This window comes from Galeopterus variegatus, unplaced genomic scaffold (genome assembly GCF_000696425.1).
Source record: "Galeopterus variegatus unplaced genomic scaffold, G_variegatus-3.0.2 Scaffold10088, whole genome shotgun sequence".
Lineage (NCBI taxonomy): Eukaryota > Metazoa > Chordata > Mammalia > Dermoptera > Cynocephalidae > Galeopterus > Galeopterus variegatus.
In genome coordinates this window covers 35,913-55,378 of record NW_007736199.1, presented here as the reverse complement: position 1 = coordinate 55,378, position 19,466 = coordinate 35,913, and the positions used below count along the sequence as shown (strand labels likewise).

Sequence of the window (19,466 nt, the reverse complement as noted above, 5' to 3'; positions counted from 1 at the left end):
CATCAGTTCTACATTCTTGGTCAAACCATGAAGAAAAATCTTTGACAAGACAGAGAGGGGTCTGCATTGCAGCAAGCACCCTTATGAAAGGAAAGGAAGAGGGACAGACAGTGGAAACATTCAAACAGTAGGGCTTTATTACAAAGTGAAAGTACACACAGGAGAGTGCATGGGCGTCTTGGAGAAGGAGGAACAGACAGTGGATTCCTAAGGGTAGTGTTTATACATTGTTCTGGATGGGGGTGTTCTCTATCCTAGTTTAGGGGAGGAATATTTGGCCATGGGGGAAGATCTAGGGCAAGTAAGGCCTGATACAAGGTGGCATCAACTTCCTGTCATAGATCCTTGAGTTTTGAAGTTTTTGGTCATGTGCAGTGGGGTCACTTTTCCCTTAACTTTGCCCTTCTTGGTCTAGTCCTAGTGCACAGGCACTGTGTTTTTTTCTGTTCAAAAACTGCAAAGTTCTAGGTGTAGTGTTATGATTGGTGGGGTGGTTAAGCTGTCGTCATCTCATTATGGGTTCATTAACTGCAAAACACAGAGGGTGGCTAATGCTGATCCAGCCTGAATATTCATGAGAAGCCACCCTGGGCTTGTCCCTATTCTGTCCTGCTTCAACAGAAAGAGCAGGGTTGTGGTTACTGTAGATGGTCTGGATTTGTGACAGACATCCAAGTTGAGGTGCTGAGTAGGCAGCTAGACCTATAGAGCTAGAACTTAGGAAAGAGAGCCCAGCTGGAGATCTAAGTTGTAAGTCATTGGAACCAGTTGTGGGAATAACAGACCAACCCAGGGAAAGAGCATAGAGGGAGAAGATAGATGGGTCTGGGGCTGAGCCCCCAAAATGCCAACATTCAGTGGTCAGGTAGGTGAAGAGTGGCTGAGAACAGACAATGAGAAAGAGCTTTCTTGAGCTTATCCTCTTCAGCTGTCACTTCTCTTGTATTAAAAAATTAATCCAACCGACTTTTTTTGAGTACACTTTTCCCTTCAACTCCTGTTTTCTTTCTCTGCTACCATTCTCTTTACAGCAAAATTCCTTAAACTATTTCTCTGTCCTTACCATCTCCAATTCATCTCCCTCTGTTCTCTCTGGAACCTGCTCCTATCAGACTTTTGTCCTACCCAGTCAACCAAAATCCAGTGGCCAATTCTCAGGTCTCATCTTTCTTGATTATCTGCAAAATTCATCTCCCTCTGTTCTCTCTGGAACCTGCTCCTATCAGACTTTTGTCCTACCCAGTCACCCAAAATCCAGTGGCCAATTCTCAGGTCTCATCTTTCTTGATTATCTGCAATATTTGATACAATTGGTCATTCTTCCTTTTCAGAAACACTTTTTTCACTTGGCTTTTTAAAAACTTTCTTCTTTTCTCTCTTACCTTCTGTGCACCCTTCTCAGCCTCCTTTCCTGATTCCATCCTGTTTCCTTGTAACCTCTACCTATTGGAGTGTCCTGAGATTCAGTCCTCAGACCTCTTTTCTTCTCCATATTCACTCTCTAGGTGACATTGTCCAGTCCCATGGATTTAAACACCATCCAAGGGAACTCTTACGTCCAACAGCCTACTCAGTATCTATACTTGGCTATCAATCATCTCAAAATTAATAAGCCCCAAACTGAGTTCCTGAACTTCCCATTGCATACCACCCCCAACCTACTCCATCTGCAGTCTTCCCCATCTCAGTAAATGGCAACCTCATACTTCCAGTTGCTTACACCAAAATCCTTAAAGTTATTCTTTTCTTTCTGTCTGTCACCCTTACTTCAAGCTTTGAACAAATCCCATTGACTCTACCTTCAAAATACATCAAAAATCTGAACAACTTCCAGTATCCCCACCATTTCACCCAGGTCTTAGGCACCACCTCCTAACCAGTCTGCTTCTTGCTTCTGCCCTTGCCCCACTGTTGTACATCCTCAGCGCAGCAGAGAAATATGTTTATCCTTTTAAAACCTAAGATTCAGGATGGGCTACAAGGCGGGGTTCCATGTGATTCTCCATCCCACCCATCCCTTTTTTTTCTTTTCTTTTTTTTTTTTTTTTTTTTTTTTTTTTTTTTGGTGGCTGGCCCATACAGGGATCAAGCCCTGGACCTTGGCATTATCAGCACCACACTCTACCGGCCTGAGCTAACTGACCAGTCCCCATTCCCTCTTTGACCCCATAGCCAACCGTCCTCCCACATTTAGCCATATTGCTGTTCTTACTACTCCTCAAACACAGCCAGCACATTTCTGCCTCAGTTCTTTGCACTGCCTGGAATGTTCTTTCCCCAGAAAGCAAATCAGCTAGCTCCTTCATGGCCTCTCACTTTCTGCTCAAATGTCACAGCATCAGAAAGACTTTTCTCAACCAGCATATATAAGACATAAACTCCTGCCCCCCAATCCTACCCTTGGCACTCACTACAAAGCTCAGCATTGTTGTTTTCCATAGCATGCTTCAATATCTGAAATACTCAACATTTAGTGGCTTATTTATTATCTTTATCTCCTCCTCCCCACTAGAATATGTAAGCTAGGACAGAGACTTTATTGTGTTATTAATTTACTTACTTTGGTGGCTGGCCGGTATGGGATCTGAACCCATGACCTTGTTTATTATGTTATTGTATACCCAGTACCTATAACAGTTCCTGGCACATGGTAGACACTCAATCAATATTTGTCTCATGAATGAAGGGAGATCCGTCCTTTTCTTTATTATTCTGAGAGTGGTAAATACAAGTTGTAAGTAAGGGGAAAGAACCAGAGGTAGTTATGGTTGATATCCATACTTTCCTTCATTTTCTGCTATGATACTGACCTAGCTACATCTAGAAGTACTCAGAAATACCTTCAAATTGTGTACCTTTATTTTAAAACACTTTTTAAAAATCCACAGTCATTGAAAAGTCATACCTTGAAAAAAGTATGTAAAATGCCTCCTTCCACTCCATACTGAAGTCCAGCAGCAACTACGTAAGTTGCAAATTTTTTGGCCTGTTTGATAAAATACAGAAAAAAAAGCTGAATGTAATACTAGTAATCATATTGAAGCAGATTATTTTAGTAGTTAAAACAAGCACTTTAGGAAGTTGCATCAACTCTTTCAGGCTACTAAGATTTTGTTTAGCATAGAAGTAATATCCCTTATTTATTTTTATTTTTATTTTTTTAAAAGATGACTGGTAAGGGAATTTCAACCCTTGGCTTGGTGTTGTCAGCACCACGCTCAGCCAGTGAGCTAACCGGCCATCCCTATGTAGGATCCGAACCCGTGGCCTTGGTGTTATCAGCACCGCACTCTCCCGAGTGAGCCACAGGCTGGCCCTAGTAATATCCCTTAAAGGGAGAACACCAGCCCCACACTATTCAGGAATACCTCTGCCCACTTAAAATTTAATTAGGACTCTGGGCTGGCCCATGGCTCACTCGGGAGAGTGTGGTGCTGATAACACCAAGGCCATGGGGATCCCATATACGGATGGCTGGTTAGCTCACTGGGTGAGCGTGGTGCTGACATCACCAAGTCAAGGGTTTAAGATCCCGTTACCGGTCATCTTTAAAAAAAAAAAAAATTTAATTAGGACTCAGTTAAATTAAAACTAGAGTTTATTATTTGTGAGAACTGAATATCTGTAAGCTCTATGCAGGGCACTGAGGGGTAAAGGGAGGAGATACAAATAGGTCCTTCCACAAGGACTCTTTTACTTTTTTTTTTGGCAACTGGCCAGTATGGGGATCTGAAACTTTGACCTTGGTCTTATAACACCACGCTTAACCAACTAAGCTAACTGGCCAGGCCCAAGGATATTTAATTATCTAGTAAGGAAGATAGACGTACATAAAACCAAGGAGTTTGGTAATGAGCTTTAATACAAGGATTTTGTTTTGTTTTGTTTGGCAGCTGGTTGGTAACGCAAGGATTTTAATTGACATGGGTTGTCCACTTCTCCCCAGAGTAGTAGTTTAAGCACTCAGAGAATTTGTCTCAATATGTTAGTTTTTTAAAGTCGTTGGTGCCAGCAGCTACCCTGTGGGGAAATGGACTTCCTGCCATGTTGAAAAGCTTAGGGTAGATAATAGTTAAGGATACCTGGGCACTGACTGGTCTTCCTTTAACACCCTTCCCCTTATTATCTAGTAACCATGTGGCCTCGATGATGTTTAATTTAAATACACAGAGAGAGGGTTACAGCTCTTTTAGAATTTAGCAGATTTTCCGGAGTCTACCAGAATCACCTGCCTTCCCCCGCCTCCTCCCCCGCTTCATAAAAAAAAAAGAAAAAAACCAAACAAACCAGAAAACCTCAAATGGTTGGTGCAATTTTTTTTTTTTTTAAAAGATGACAGGTAAGGGGATCTTAACCCTTGACTTGGTGTTGTCAGCACCATGCTCAGCCAGTGAGCGAACCGGCCATCCCTATATGGGATCCGAACCCGGGGCCTTGGTGTTATCAGCACCGCACTCTCCCGAGTGAGCCACGGGCCGGCCGGTTGGTGCAATTTTTTAAAAAAATTATTTATTAATTTTTTTATAAAATCTTGTTTTATTTTATTTATTTATTATTTATTTATTTTTTTAATTTTATTTTATTTTGTCAATATACAGTGTGGTTGATTATTGTGGCCCATTACCGAAACCTCCCTCCCTCTACCCTCTCCCCCCTCCCTCCCCACAATCTCCTTTGTGTTCACTTGTATCAACTTCAAGGAATTGTAATTGTTGTGTCTTCTCCCCCCCTGCCCCGCCCAGGTTGTTTGTGTATTTATTTATTTATTTTTAGCTCCCACAAATAAGTGAGAACATGTGATATTTCTCTTTCTGTGCCTGACTAGTTTCACTTAATATAATTCCCTCTAGGTCCATCCATGTCGTTGCAAATGGCAGCATTTCATTCTTTTTTATAGCAGAGTAAGTATTCCATTGTGTAGATATACCACAGTTTCCGTATCCACTCATCTGATGATGGACATTTGGGCTGGTTCCAACTCTTAGCTATTGTAAATAGAGCTGCGATGAACATTGGAGAACGGGTTTACCTTCAACTTGATGCTTTCCATTGCTCTGGGTATATTCCCAGCAGTGGGATAGCTGGGTTATATGGTAGATCTATCTGCAATTGTTTGAGGAACCTCCAGACCATTTTCCAGAGAGGCTGCACCATTTTGCAGTCCTACCAACAATGTATGAGAGTTCCTTTTTCTCTGCAACCTCGCCAGCATTTATCATTCACAGTGTTTTGGATGTTAGCCATCCTAACTGGGGTGACATGGTACCTCAGTCTGGTTTTGATTTGCATTTCCGGAATGCTGAGTGATGTTGAACATTTTTTCATGTGTCTTTTGGCCATTCGTATATCTTCCTTTGAGAAATGCCTATTTAGCTCTTTTGCCTGTTTTTTAATTGGGTTACTTGTTTTTTTGTCATAAAGTTGTTTCAGTTCCTTGTATATTCTGAATAATAATTCTTTGTCAGATGTATATTTTGCAAATATTTTCTCCCACTCTGTTGGTTGTCTTTTAACTCTGTTAATTGTTTCTTTTGCTCTGCAGAAGCTTTTTAGTTTGATATAATCCCACTGGTTTATTTTTCCTTTGGTTGCCCATGCTTTTGGGGTCATATTCATGAAGTCTGTGCCCAGTCCTACTTCCTGAAGTTTTTCTCCTATGTTTTCTTCAAGAAGTTTTATTGTTTCAGGGTATATATTTACTTCTTTAACCCATTTTAAATTGATTTTAGTATATGGTGAGGGGTATGGGTCTAGTTTCATTCTCCTGCATATGGATATCCAGTTCTCCCAGCACCATTTGCTGAAGAGGCAGTCTCTTACCCAGTGTGTAGTCTTGGTGCCTTTGTCAAAGATCAGATGGCTGTAGGTGTGGGGGTTAATTTCTGGATTCTCTATTCTATTCCATTGATCAGTGTGTTTGTTTTTATGCCAGTGCCACACTGTTTTGGTTATTATAGCTTTGTAGTATAGTTTAAAGTCTGGTAGTGTTATGCCTCCAGCTTTATTGCTTTTGCTCAGAATTGCTTTGGCAATGTGTGGTCTTTTGTTATTCCATATAAATGTCTGAATATAAATGTCTGGATAGTTTTTTTCTATTTCTGAGAAAAATATCATTGGAAGTTTGATGTGAATTGCATTGAATTTGTATATCACTTTGGGTAGTATGGACATTTTCACAATGTTGATTCTTCCAATCCAAGAGCATGGGATATCTTTCCATCTTCTTGTGTCCTCTTTAATTTCTCTCAGCAATGCTTTGAGAACTCTTTGAGCAGAGAACTCTAATTATAGAGATTTTCACATCTTTGGTTAACTCAATTCCTAAGCATTTTATTTTTTGGGTGACTATTGTAAATGGGAAAGCTTTCTTGATTTCTCTTTCTGCATGTTCACTATTGGAGAATAGAAATGCTACTGATTTTTGTGTGTTGATTTTGTATCCTGCTACTTTGCTGAAATCATTTATCAACTCCAAGGGTTTTTTTGTAGAGGCTTTAGGCTGTCCGATATATAGGATCATGTCATCTGCAAAGAGGGACAGTTTGATTTCATCTTTTGTAATCTGGATGCCCTTTATTTCCTTCTCTTCTCTGATTGCTCTGGCTAGTACTTCCAACACTATGTTGAATAGGAGTGGTGAGAGTGGGCTTGTTTAGTTCCTGTTCTTAAAGGAAAAGCTTTCAGCTTTCCCCGTTCAAGATGATATTGCTGGTGGGTTTATCATATTTGGCTTTAATTATGTTGAGATACTTTCCATCTATACATAACTTATAGAGAGTCTTTATCATGAATGCGTGTTGAATTTTATCAAATGCTTTTTCAGCATCAATAGAGATGATCATATGGTCCTTGTGTTTGATTTTATTGATATGGTGTATCACATTTATTGATTTGCATATGTTGAACCAATCTTGCATCCCTGGGATGAATCCCACTTGATCATGGAGTATAATTTTGCATATGTGTTGCTGTATTCTGTTAGCTAGTATTTTATTGAGGATTTTTCTATCTATATTCATCAAGGATATCGGCCTGTAGTTTTCTTTTTTAGTTGTATCTTTACCTGGTTTTGGTATCAGGGTGATGTTTGCTTCATAGAATGAGTTTGGGAGAATTGCCTCTGCTTCAATCTTTTGGAATAGTTTGTAGAGAATTGGTATCAATTCCTCTTTGAATGTTTGGTGAAATTCTGCTGTGAATCCATCTAGTCCTGGGCTTTTCTTTGTTGGGAAATTTCTGATAACAGCTTCAATCTCTTCTATTGTTATTGGTCCATTCAGATTTTCTACATCTTCTTGGCTCAGTTTTGATAGCTTGTTTGTGTCCAGAAATTTATCCATTTCCTCCAGATTTTCAGATTTGTTGGCATATAGTTGTTTATAGTAGTCTCAAATGATTCCTTTTATTTCAGATGTATCAGTTGTAATATTGCCTTTTTCATTTCTAATTTTTGTTATTTGGATTGTCTCTCTTCTTTTTTTAGTTAGCCATGCTAATGATTTGTCAATTTTATTTATCCTTTCAAAAAACCAACTTTTTGATTCGTTGATCTTTTGTAGTGTTTTTTTGGTTTCAATTTCATTAAGTTCTGCTCTGATCTTAATGATTTCTTTCCCTCTGCTAACTTTGGGTTTGGATTGTTCTTGTTTTTCTAGTTGTTCTTGTTTTTCTAGTTCTTTAAGGTGAAGTATTAGGTTGTTCACTTGCCATCTTTCCATTCTTCTGAAGTAAGCATTTAATGCAATACATTTCCCCCTTAGTACTGCTTTTGCAGTATCCCATAGATTTTGGTATGATGTATCATTGCTTTCATTAGTTTCAATAAATTTTTTGATTTCCTGTTTGATTTCTTCTTGGACCCATATGTTATTAAGTAGAATGCTGTTTAATTTCCATGTGTTTGTATAGTTTCCAGAATTTTGTTTGTTATTGATTTCTAATTTTAATCCATTGTGGTCTGAAAAAAATACATGGAATAATTCCAATTTTTTTTGAATTTATTGAGACTTGATTTGTGACCTAACATGTGATCTATCCTGGAGGAATGATCCATGTGCTGATGAAAAGAATGAATATTCTGAGGTTGTTGGATGGAATGTTCTGTAGATATCTGCCAAGTCCAATTGGTCTAGAGTATTGTTTAGATCTTGTGTTCTCTGCTGATTCTTTGCCTAGATCATCTGTCCAATATTGATAGTGGGGTTTTCAGGTCCCCCCACTATTATGGTATTAGTGTCTATTTCCTTCTTTAGGTCTAATAGAGTTTGTTTTATAAATCTGGCTGCTCAGACATTGGGCGCGTATATATTTATGATTGTTATGTCTTCTTTTTTTTTTTTTTAAAGATGACCGGTAAGGGGATCTTAACCCTTGACTTGGTGTTGTCAGCACCACGCTCAGCCAGTGAGCGAACTGGCCACACCTATGTGGGATCCGAACCCGGGGCTTTGGTGTTATCAGCACCGCACTCTACCGAGTGAGCCACGGGCCGGCCCTGTTATGTCTTCTTGATGGATCAATCCTTTTATCATTATGTTGTGGCCCTCATTATCTCTTTTTGTGGTTTTTAGTTTAAAGTCTATTTTATCAGATATATGAATAGCTATTCCAGCTCATTTTTCATTTCTGTTTGCATGGTAGATCTTTTTCCATCCTTTCACTCTTAGTCTATGTGAGTCTTTATGGGTGAGGTGGGTCTTTTGAAGGCAGCACATAGTTGGGTCCTCCTTTTTAATCCAGTCAGCCAGTGTGTGTCTTTTGATTGGGGAATTTAATCCTTTTACATTAAGAGTTGTTATTGAAAAAGTGTTGATTTACTCCTAGCATTTTATTGATTTTTGTCTGGATGTCTTAAATATCTTTTGTTCCTTTCTTTCTGATTTACTGTTTGTTTTCTGTAATTGTCAGTTCCTTGGGTTGTAGATAAGCTTTTTTTTTTTCCTCTTTATTTTTGCCTTTTTAATTTTACTACTGGGTTTTGATTTTTCTTGAATTTTTATGGCAGTGGTAGTTATTTTTTAGGTACCAAACCCAGTACTCCCTTAAGAATTTCCTGTAAGGGTGGTCATGTGGTAGTGAACTCCAGCAGTTTTTGTTTGTCTGAGAAATATACTATTTGCCCTTCATTTCGGAAGGATAGCCTTGCAGGGTAGAGTATTCTAGACTGGCAATCTCTGTCTTTTAGTATTGTGAATATATCATCCCATTCCTTTCTTGGTTTTAGGGTTTGTGATGAAAAGTCTGATGTTAGTCTGATTGGGGCTCCCTTATAGGTGACTTGACGCTTCTCTCTTCCAGCTTTTAAGAGTCTCTCTTTGTCCTTGAGTTTTGCCAACTTGACTATAACATGACTTGGAGAAGACCTTTTTGGGTTGAATACATTTAGGGATCTTTGAGCTTCCTGAATCTGAAGATCTGTGTCTTTTCCTATACCTGGGAATTTTTCTGCCACTATTTTGTTGAATATGTTTTCAGTGCAATCTCCTTTTTCCTCCCCTTCTGGAATACCCATGACTTGGATATTTGAGCGCTTAAGGTTATCTGATATCTCTCTTAGATTTTCTTCAATGTTTTTAATTCTTTTTTTGTCTGCCTATGTTGTTTTCAACAGCCCATGTTCAAGGTCAGAAGTTCTCTCTTCTGCTTCTGCAAGCCTGCTGGTTAAACTCTCTGTTGTGTTTTTTATTTGGTTGAATGAATTCTTCAGCTCAGCAAGCTCTGCTACATTCTTTTTCAGGGCATTGATTTCCTTGTACATTTCTTCTTTCATGTCCTGTATACTTTTCCTCATTTCATCATGTTGTCTAGCTAAGTTTTCTTGTATCTCATTTAGTTTCCTTAGAATTTTCACCCGAAATTCCTTGTCAGACAGTTCTTGTTCTATAGGATCTAGATCTTGAGAGTTATTACCCTTTGGTGGTGTACTTTCTTGAATTTTCATATTTCTGGTATCTTTCCTTTGATGTTTAGTCATTGTGGCAGGGGATTTCACAGTCCACTGGTTTGACACTATTGTCTGGCTAGGATGCTGCTGGGGCTGCCAATTTCGTATGGCTGCCTCAGTGTCTGCTCAGTTGCCCACTAGTGCCTTGGGTGCGTGGTCACATCAGATCTTGCGTCTCTCAGGGGAGGTGCCTCTCTGGTCAGCATGCACTTGGCCAGGCTGGGGATGGAGTTGGGTGCTGGTGGCAAGGCCTACCTGCTGGGTTGTGTGCTGGCACCACAGGACAGGTAGTCTCTGAGGATCATGGGCCTCTCTGGCTGGGCACCTCTCTGATCAGCGTGCACTTGGCAGGGCTGGGGATGGAGTTGGGCGGTGGCAGCAAGGCCTACCTGCTGGGTCACGTGATGGCACCACAGGGTGCGTGGTCTCCGCAGATCTTGGCTCCTCTCTGATCGGCGTGCACTCAGCGTGGCAAAGACTTATTCATTTTTTGTTTCTCTTGGAAATGCAAATAGCACTCTGGTTACACAGCTTCAAGGATACAGAATACAACCACAGAATCTCATCAGCACCGTGGAGGTGGCAGCAGCCTCTGGAAGATGACGGGAATGGGCAAGGCCACACATGCATATGAGAAACCAGTTGGTGCAATTTTTTATGAACTGCTGATGTGAAGTCAAAGTGTAAAAGGTGCAGTAACCTCTAGAAAGTTTCTTTAGGTTCCACTAAACATTCAACTCACAGGTTACCATAAGCCACCCCACTTCAGATCATATTTTTTTTTTTGTGGCTGGCAAGTCCAGGGATTAAACCCTGTACCTTGCTGTTCAGATTTTTTTTTTTAATCTTTTGTTAGTTAAGTTGGGAATTTAATGTTATCTGAGAAGAGTGATTTGTGAGTGTATGTGTGTGACTGACTGGTCTCTTCTTGCTAATCCATCACCCAAATAAGGTTATTAATGAAGATTAATGTCCGATTGTTAATGAAGACACCACTACCACCATTACCAGATTTTGTCTTTTGGTTTTTTGCGGCTGGCTGGTAGAAGGATCTGAACCATTGACCTTGGTGTTATAACACCGTGGTCTAACCACCTGAGCTAACCATCTAGCCCTAGTGTTAGGTTGTGGAAGGTTAGATGTTGGTAAATTGAAGGTGGGAATGATGAACTGAGGCTGAGGCCAAGTAGAGAAGGGAAATACTGTAGTGGGGGAGAATTGGGCTAACTGAGTGGGTTCTTCCTTTCTTCTTATCTTTTTATATTTTAAGAGAGGGTTTTGAGGAGGAACTGTATTACTGTAATTGATGTGCATTCCTGTACAAGTAGGCCTGTGGATGAGCTAGGCAAACTGGTTTCCTGGTTTTTCATAACCGTACAAGGAAAAGTGACAACAGAATATTCCCGAAAAGATTTTAAAAGCCCCTGGGTTTAGATAACCCTGCAGGCCCTCTCAAGCCCCAACCAGACAGGCATGCAGTCGCTTTTCAGGCAGACAGATAACTGCTGAGGGTTTAGATCGGAGGTCAGTGGGAGAGTGCAGCTGAGAAATTGGGGGGTGGAGGTTGCAAAACAAGGGGAATGAAACAGAGGCCGAAGATTTTAAATGTGGAGGTGTGGAGGGCAATGAAGTTAAGAAATCCTCTTTCTGAGCTCGCCGGTTAGCTTAGCTGGTTAGAGCAGAGCCTTATAACACCAAGGTCATAGGTTCAGGTCCCCCCACTGGGCAGCTGCCTAAAAGATAAAAAGAAATGCTCTCTCTTTACTCACCTGCCTCAATAAAATAATTAAAGAGGGAATTGATTCCAGTTAAACATTTTTAACTGTGAGTGACTTTGTTTCAGAATGTTTTGAATCTTTTCCCTTTACCAGCTTGAGACTGCAACTTGGACAAAGGCACTGAGAACTACAGTGGCCCAAATTGGATACTGATGCTTCCCATTTTACTTAACTGGGTACATACAGGTTATTTTATTTTATTTTATTTTATTTGTTGCTTGTACCAAGAGCTTGAAGGAGGTCTAGAATGTTCTCACCCTGGGGACCAGGGACCCTTTAGAGAAGTGGAATAGAGCGAGACAGCATGGAGTACTATGCCCCAAGCAAATACGGTGGCCCTTTGTATCCAGGGGCTCTGCAGCTGAGGATAACCAATGATGGATCAAAAGTATTCAGAACAAAAAATAACAATACAACAGTAAAAAAAATACACATATAAACAATACAGTATAGCAACTATTTACATAGCACTTACATTATGCTTGGTATTATAAGTCATCTAAAGATGATTTAAAGTATATGGAAGGATATGCATAGGTTATATGTAGGTACTATACCATTTTATATCAGGGACCTGAGCATCTGCAGGTTTTGATGTTTGTGGGGTCCTGGAATCAATCCCCCACAGATACCAAGGGACAACTGTAATTACGCCAAGCAATTAACTTCCTGTGACTTATGTGGGCCATGAAGAATAACTTACTGGCATCAGCCTAGACAAGGCCAAAGGAGGAAGGCCAAAGTCTGGTTGGCTTGTTTATATTTTGGTGAAGCCGTCTTCTACATTTGGGAATCTTATTGGGCAATGAATACCAAATTATGGGGGAGAAATTTATTTTTCTTTTCTGTGGTAAAGTCATCAAAGAATGCAAAACTGGGGATACACATACAAAAAAATTTAGTCTAATCAAGGTTACAAATATTTGTACTACACCCTGTACTTGCTTGAGAAGAAAACCCCTAAAGTATATGTATTAGTCTGTTTCTGTCGCTTATAACAAAATACTTGGAACCGGGTGAATAATAAAGAAAACGAAACTTATTGCTTCCAGTTTCAAAGGCTGAGAAGTCCAAAGTCCATCTGGTGGTGGCGATGGTGACCCAGGGGTCTCACATTACAAGATGGTGGAAGCAGAGAGAGCAGAGCGAGTGAGAGAGCAGAGAGAGACAGACTCTCTTCTTTTTTCTTTTAAAGCCCTCAGAACCATGCCCATGACTGCTATTTTTAATCCATTCAACTACAGCACAGTCCTATAATACAATCACCTCTTCAAGGCTCCACCCTTCAATCACTGTAATAGGATTTTCCACCCTATTAACAGTCACAGTGGGGGCCAAGTTTCTAACACATAAAACTTGGGGGACACAATTCAAGCTTCAGTGAGTTTTGGGGGTCATAATTCAATCCACCACAGTATTCCACTCACTTATTGATTACAGACAGTGTATAAATAAAACATAAACATAAAATGGCAATTCCAATGTGCCATAATCTATAGACATGGATGACTTTTATGAATTGTGCCTTATGGAATCCACACAATGTGAAAACTATAAGAGCATCAGGAGTTATTCTACTCCAACAACTGTTAAGTTGTAAAGTTTCTGATAATTTTCGGCATTCTTTTTTTTTTTTTTTTGGCTGTTGGTTGAACCCTCAACCTTGGTGTTATAATACCAAGCTTTAATCAACTGAGCTAACCAGCCAGACCCTGGTATTAATCCTTAATTGGTTTTTGATAACTTAGCCTGGAAAATTACTGAGATTATAAATATCCTATTTATATAACAATATAAGAAAATGGAGTAAATCTCTAAAACTGCCAGTGACTAAAGATAAATAATAACACTGATATTCAGGAAAATGAAGAGTCTCCCTCTTCTGATTCAGGCAACATGGTGGACTAAAAATCCTAAAATTTCTCCTACTATGAACACCTACAGATGATAAATAAAATGCCACTAACGACCTTCTACATATGGCAGAATTCTCGAGAAGATAATGGATATCCTCAGGGGTCAAACATAAAGAAGAAAACAGGAGTGGTAAGCGAGAGCTGATAGGGGGGCTGCCCCGGGAAGTTGCCAGTCTCTACAAGAGTGTGTCTTGAAATCCCCATGGGTAGAGGAGAAAAAGCATTTGGTGTCATCGGGTCGGGCATGTGAACTGCCATAAGGAACAGCAGGTGGACCACAATAAGAAAGAGTTCAGCCACGGTGAAGGATGAACTAGAAAAAATGTTCCCTCTGTCAAATGGAGATGACAGAGAAACATGTCAAACTCAGCCAAGGATCTGGAAGGAAAGAAGCTCCCTTAAGAATTTCTAACCAGCAATTAAATAGAGTAGCAGGCCCACAGAGAGACGGGAGCTCCTTTGGGATCTGCAGGCTAATGTGGTCTTGCCATCTGCAGGCCTCGGGAAATGTGCAGGCTTAGGCCTAAGAAAGGAAACAACAAAAAATAATTGGCTTGACCAAGCATGGCAGTTAAGTTTCCTGAAGTAATCCTTATGCCTGCTTAGCTATGGAATGAAAATAAGATTACTTTGACATATGCTTCTCTAGGCAACATAAATGAGACATGATTGAATGATCACCAGATGTTTGTTCCTCAGGACAATGGCTACAGATAACACCACTGACACCAATCTGGAGATATTTTCCAAGACCACCTGTAACTGCAGACCTGTTTGTGAGCACATCTACCCCGACTTGGAAGGGCCAACGAAGACATTTCTCACCCAAGGAAGGCATTTCTCCTGATGCCAGAAATAATTGCACTGGGGCCGGCCTGTGGCTCACTCGGTAGAGTGCGGTGCTGATAACACCAAGGCCACGGGTTCGGATCCCATATAGGGATGGCCGGTTCGCTCACTGGCTGAGCATGGTGCTGACAGAAATAATTGCACTGACTTCACTGCTGACCAATTAGATTCCTTCATGATCCCCAGACCCTACCCAAATTATTGCCCTATAAATATCTGTGAGTTTAAGTCTCTAGGGAGTCCAAGGTATCAAGCTTCTTAGCTGTCTCATTCTCCTTTGGATGGCCATTTAAATAAATGCTCATCTCCACTGCAATTTTTTTTTTTTCATCACTGCAAATTTTGACATGAGAGACTGTTTAGTCATTTGGGTGGGGGACAATGAAACCGCCCCCCCCCTTTGGTTGGGAAGTATGCAGGTACTTCTCAAGGATTTGTCTTTCAAATTCAAACTACCTGCTTTATCCAGGGATCCCAGGGCCAAGAAATTAACATAACAAATGGTTTTAGGCAGTGAGACACCTGGGGCACAATAGAGAGGCAAATATTAAGCCCCTCTTGGAGGGACCTTCCCTGCCTGTAAAACCCCAGTAAAGGGGCACCCACTGAGACAAGGAAGGCTATTTCATGGTAAGAGATGAGTGTTAATCTAAAAGCACAGCAGTGTCTGTTGTGCAAATTCCCAAATTGCAAGGCGTATTCCCAGTGTGAATTCCTATTTCACACATACCATCATGAATCCTGCTTTTTTGTTTTTGTTTTTGTTTTTATTTTGTTTCGAACACAGATAGACTTTGCACTAGCCCAAATTTTTCTGTGAACTTATTTAAATGAGGTTTTTAGGAGTGATGATGAGCTTCAAGGAAATGGAGGTTGACAATTCAAAGAGATGCTATTTTTAAAAATCAATGTAAGATTACAGGATTTAAAAAAATTTGCAGTTGTATAAATCACAAGAAAATATGATTATGTTTATTAATAAAAACTTTAAATTTTTGTAATAAAAAATGCTGCTATTGGCCTAAAAGAAACTGAGGCCAAACATATAAGCATGGAGTTTATTGAGCCAGTATAACAACTGCACTCAGGAAATCCATTGGTCAGGTTACCCTGAGAAATTTGTTGGAAAGTGGGCCAGCAGAGCTCAGCATTTTGTAATCACACAAAGGGAGAAAACAAAGAAGACATCCACAACCAGCCCAGCGACGACCACTGAGCCACCACAGTAAGTGCCCTGGGCTCCTAAGCTGGGGTTGTGGGGGGCCAAGGGCCTCAACCACGCCCCCCTGACATCCACAACCAGTCCAGCAATGACCACTGAGCCGCCACTAGTAGCACACCAGGCTCCCGAGCTGGGGCAGTGGAGGGCTGAGGGCATCAGCCATGCCACCTGACATCTGCAACCAGCCCAGCAATGATCACCCAGCTGCCACAAGAAGCAACCTGGGCTCCCAAGCCAGGGAAGTGGGGGGCTGAGGGCTTCAGCCACACCCCTCTGACATCTGCATCCAACCCAGTGATGACCCAGCTGCCACTGGAAGCCACCTGGTCTCCCCTGCTAGGATAGGGGGAGGGCCGTGGGCCCTGATCATGTTCCCCCTCCTTCCTCCTCTTCCCACACTATTTTCCCTCCCCCTTCCATTCTCCTTCCCTCTCCCAACTGCTCTGCAGCATCTTATAATGAGGCGTGGAGCCAGGGAAAGCCAAACCCAGCCACAACTAGCAAGCTGCTGCCACCACCCTGGGGTCCCACCAGGGTCCTGAGGTATAGAGCTGAGGGAAGCTGAACCCAGCCACAACCAGGTAAAGAGCACACCAAAAACACCACTTTCACATGGGTAGCCCACCATAGCCACCGCAACTGCCATGGCTGCCACAAAAGCAGCTAGTCTCTACAGCAGCAGTCACAGCCACCATGCAGATGAAATGCCAGACCCTCAACTGCATTGACATAAGGAGAGGCACCAGCAGAGACCAAAAAAGATGTCCTCTGTCTTCACAAAACACACTCTAGAGTCATAGAAGAAGCATCTGATTTATGATAATAGGGGAGGACTTGATCACAGCAGTCTCAGTGCTGGACAGATCACCTATGCAGCAAACCAACAGAGGAATAGTTCATCTGTCAGATGGAGAGGACAAATCTATGGTTATTAGAGGGGTGGGGGGAGGAGAAGGGGGGAGAGAGAAGGAAAAGAGAGGTGGAAGGGGAGGGGGAGGGCAGAGATTGGATAAGGGCATAAAGAATAGTATAATTTGTAACAATGAATGTGGTAATAATAAAAATAAAAAATAAAATATCACGAGACAACTAAAAAAACTAAACTAACTAACTAAATAAATAAAACAAACAAACAAAAAGCTGCGTATGTAATATGTATCAAAGCATCTTACCTGACAAAGAATCTCTCCTTTTTTTTTGTCCTTTTTGAGACCGGCTGCACCGCACTCAGCCAGTGAGCACTGTGAGCGAACCGGTCATCCCTATATAGGATCCGAACCCGCGGCGGGAGCGCTGCTGCGCTCCCAGCGCCGCACTCTCCCGAGTGGGCCACGGGCTCGGCCCCAGAATCTCTCCTTTGACCAAAATTTTAGTCAGGCTCCTCTGAGCCCTCTGCCTGACTAGGTCCGACCTTGGGCTGCCCTCCCTGTCCTTGCAGAATCCAATTTGAACAAGAATCCTGCTAAATCAGTTTAGGGAAAATCTTCTACCTTTAGTGTCTGACCACCCTCAATATCCTCTCACCCTGTAAAATTCTGCTGCCCATTTCTACACAGAATCGCCCCGGGCCAGACAAGAGCAACCCTGACCAGAGAGGCTACACCACTTCCTCCCCAACTTCACCTGTCCACAGACCTCACCCAATGACTGATTGACATCTGGGTACAAAAGGCCCACTTCCTTACCCTAGGTGAGACTAAGTCTGTCCACAATTTTGCTCCAGAGCTTACCCTGGGAGCAGACGGAAGCTGGACTCCAGAGGAGACTGCATTCCTGCTTAGCTTCTTTCCCCTGCCTTAGGCTGCTTGCCTCTCTCCCCTTCTCCTGAAGTCATTCTTCCAATAAATCTCTTAAACAGGAAAAAAAAAAAAATCTTATCACCCTGCCTGCTTTCAACAATAATCCTATCCAGTCAGTTTAGTCGGAAACCCCTTATTCTTGATGTTTTCTCTTAGTAATTTTCCATCCACTGACCCTACTCCTTGATTATAAATCCCACTTGTCCTTGTTAGAGTCAAGTTGAGTCCAATCTCTCTCCCCTACTGCGGGACCACTATTTGCAGTGGTCCGTATACTTATCACCATGGCTGCCTTTGAATAAAGTCTACCTTACCGTCTTTAACAAGTATCACGAATAATTTTTTTAACACACCAAATGCTACAGAATCAACAGACCACTTTCTCTGACCATACAGCAATCAAATTAGAAAACAATGACAAAAATATGACATCTTCTGCATATACTAGGATATCTAAAAACACTTGTAAATAACTCACAGGCCAAAAAATAAATTTTAATAGACTTTAGAAAATTTTTAGAAATTGATAATAATGAAAATACTATTCAGAGCACTTCAAAACCTGTGGGATGCAGCTAAAACCATAATTGGTGGCAGATTTATGGCCTTAAGTGCTTATATTAGGGGAAAAAAAGACTAAATATCAATAAACTTATCATCTAACTCAAGAAGCTAGTAAAGAAAAAATAGCATAAATCTAAATTAGAATAATAAAGATAATAATAAAAATAGAGAAATGAGAGAATTAGAAAACAAAGATATAGAGAAAACTAACACAAGCAAAAGCTACTTCTTGCATAATAATAAAATAGAAAATTCGGTTAAGATTGATCAAGAAAGAAAGGGATAAGGCACAAGGAAACAGCAGTGTTGGAGTCTGAAGGGGCTTAAAAAGACACCTATTTTCCTGTTGGAGTTATGAACTGAGAAATAGAGGAAAAGGCAGAAGGAGCTCAAAATACCATCTTTCTTTCTTTTTTTTTTTTTTTAAAGATGACCAGTAAGGGGATCTTAACCCTTGACTTGGTGTTGTCAGCACCACGCTCACCCAGTGAGCTAACCGGCCATCCCTACATAGGGATCCGAACCGATGGCCTTGGTGTTACCAACACCACACTCTCCCAAGTGAGCCACGGGCTGGCCCTCAAAATACCATCTTTACGAAAGGTACGAGCTATGCTGGAGGACATGCCTTAGGTGGGTAGTGATGACAGGCTTTGTAATCCTGAACCCAGAATAAGATGAACTTTCCCAACCACTCAACAGGCAGCTCTGGAATACTATGGACCTCACCACCTGGGGCCGGTCTCTGTAAAACCCAGGAGTTGAAGACACAACACAGGGTAGCTGCACCAGCCGGATACCAGAGCTGGGAGAGGGGCGGGGTAGGCTGACATGGCCACGCCACCGACCACCAATAAGGGGGTCTTCCTGAGGTGGGAGAAAGGGTGGCCCAAGAAGCCAGGAGTATTTAGAAGAATACTGAGACCCTTCCTTACAGAAACCAGAGGAGTGGGGAAGCACTGATCCCACCTCACAAATATTAGGCCTGGAAAGAGGGCCAGTACAAATATAGCAGAGATTTAATAAAAGAGAGGGTCAGCCCGTGGCTCACTTGGGAGAGTATGGTGTTGGTAACACCAAGGCCACAGGTTCAGATCCTACATAGGGATGGCTGTTTAGCTCACTCGGGAGAGCGTGGTGCTGACAACACCAAGTCAAGTGTTAAGATCCCCTTACCAGTCATCTTTAAAAAAAAAAAAAGAAAAAGAAAATATTATTCCCATTAATTATATGTGGATAGTAGAACCGTGATGATAAAATCAGAAAAAGTCTATGTAAGAAAAGGAGATTATAGGCCAATGTCACTTGTAAACTCAAATATAAATGCAAAAATCCCAAATATTAAAGCAAATCCAGAAGCATGTTTTTTTTTTTTTTTTTTTTTTTTTTTAAAAA

The 19,466-nt window shown here is 41.2% G+C and overlaps 1 protein-coding gene across 1 annotated transcript in view; it reads right to left on the bottom strand.

The window, feature by feature from the left end:
• LOC103609786 (adenylate kinase 7-like) overlaps positions 1–19,466 on the bottom strand; it is a gene marked incomplete at both ends in the record, with an annotated part of 62,826 nt that overhangs the window by 8,793 nt on the left and 34,567 nt on the right. Inside the window, one exon of the mRNA XM_008594072.1 lies at positions 2,906–2,986. Coding sequence (XP_008592294.1) covers positions 2,906–2,986 — 81 coding nt within the window. The remainder of the gene's footprint in view (positions 1–2,905; positions 2,987–19,466) is intronic.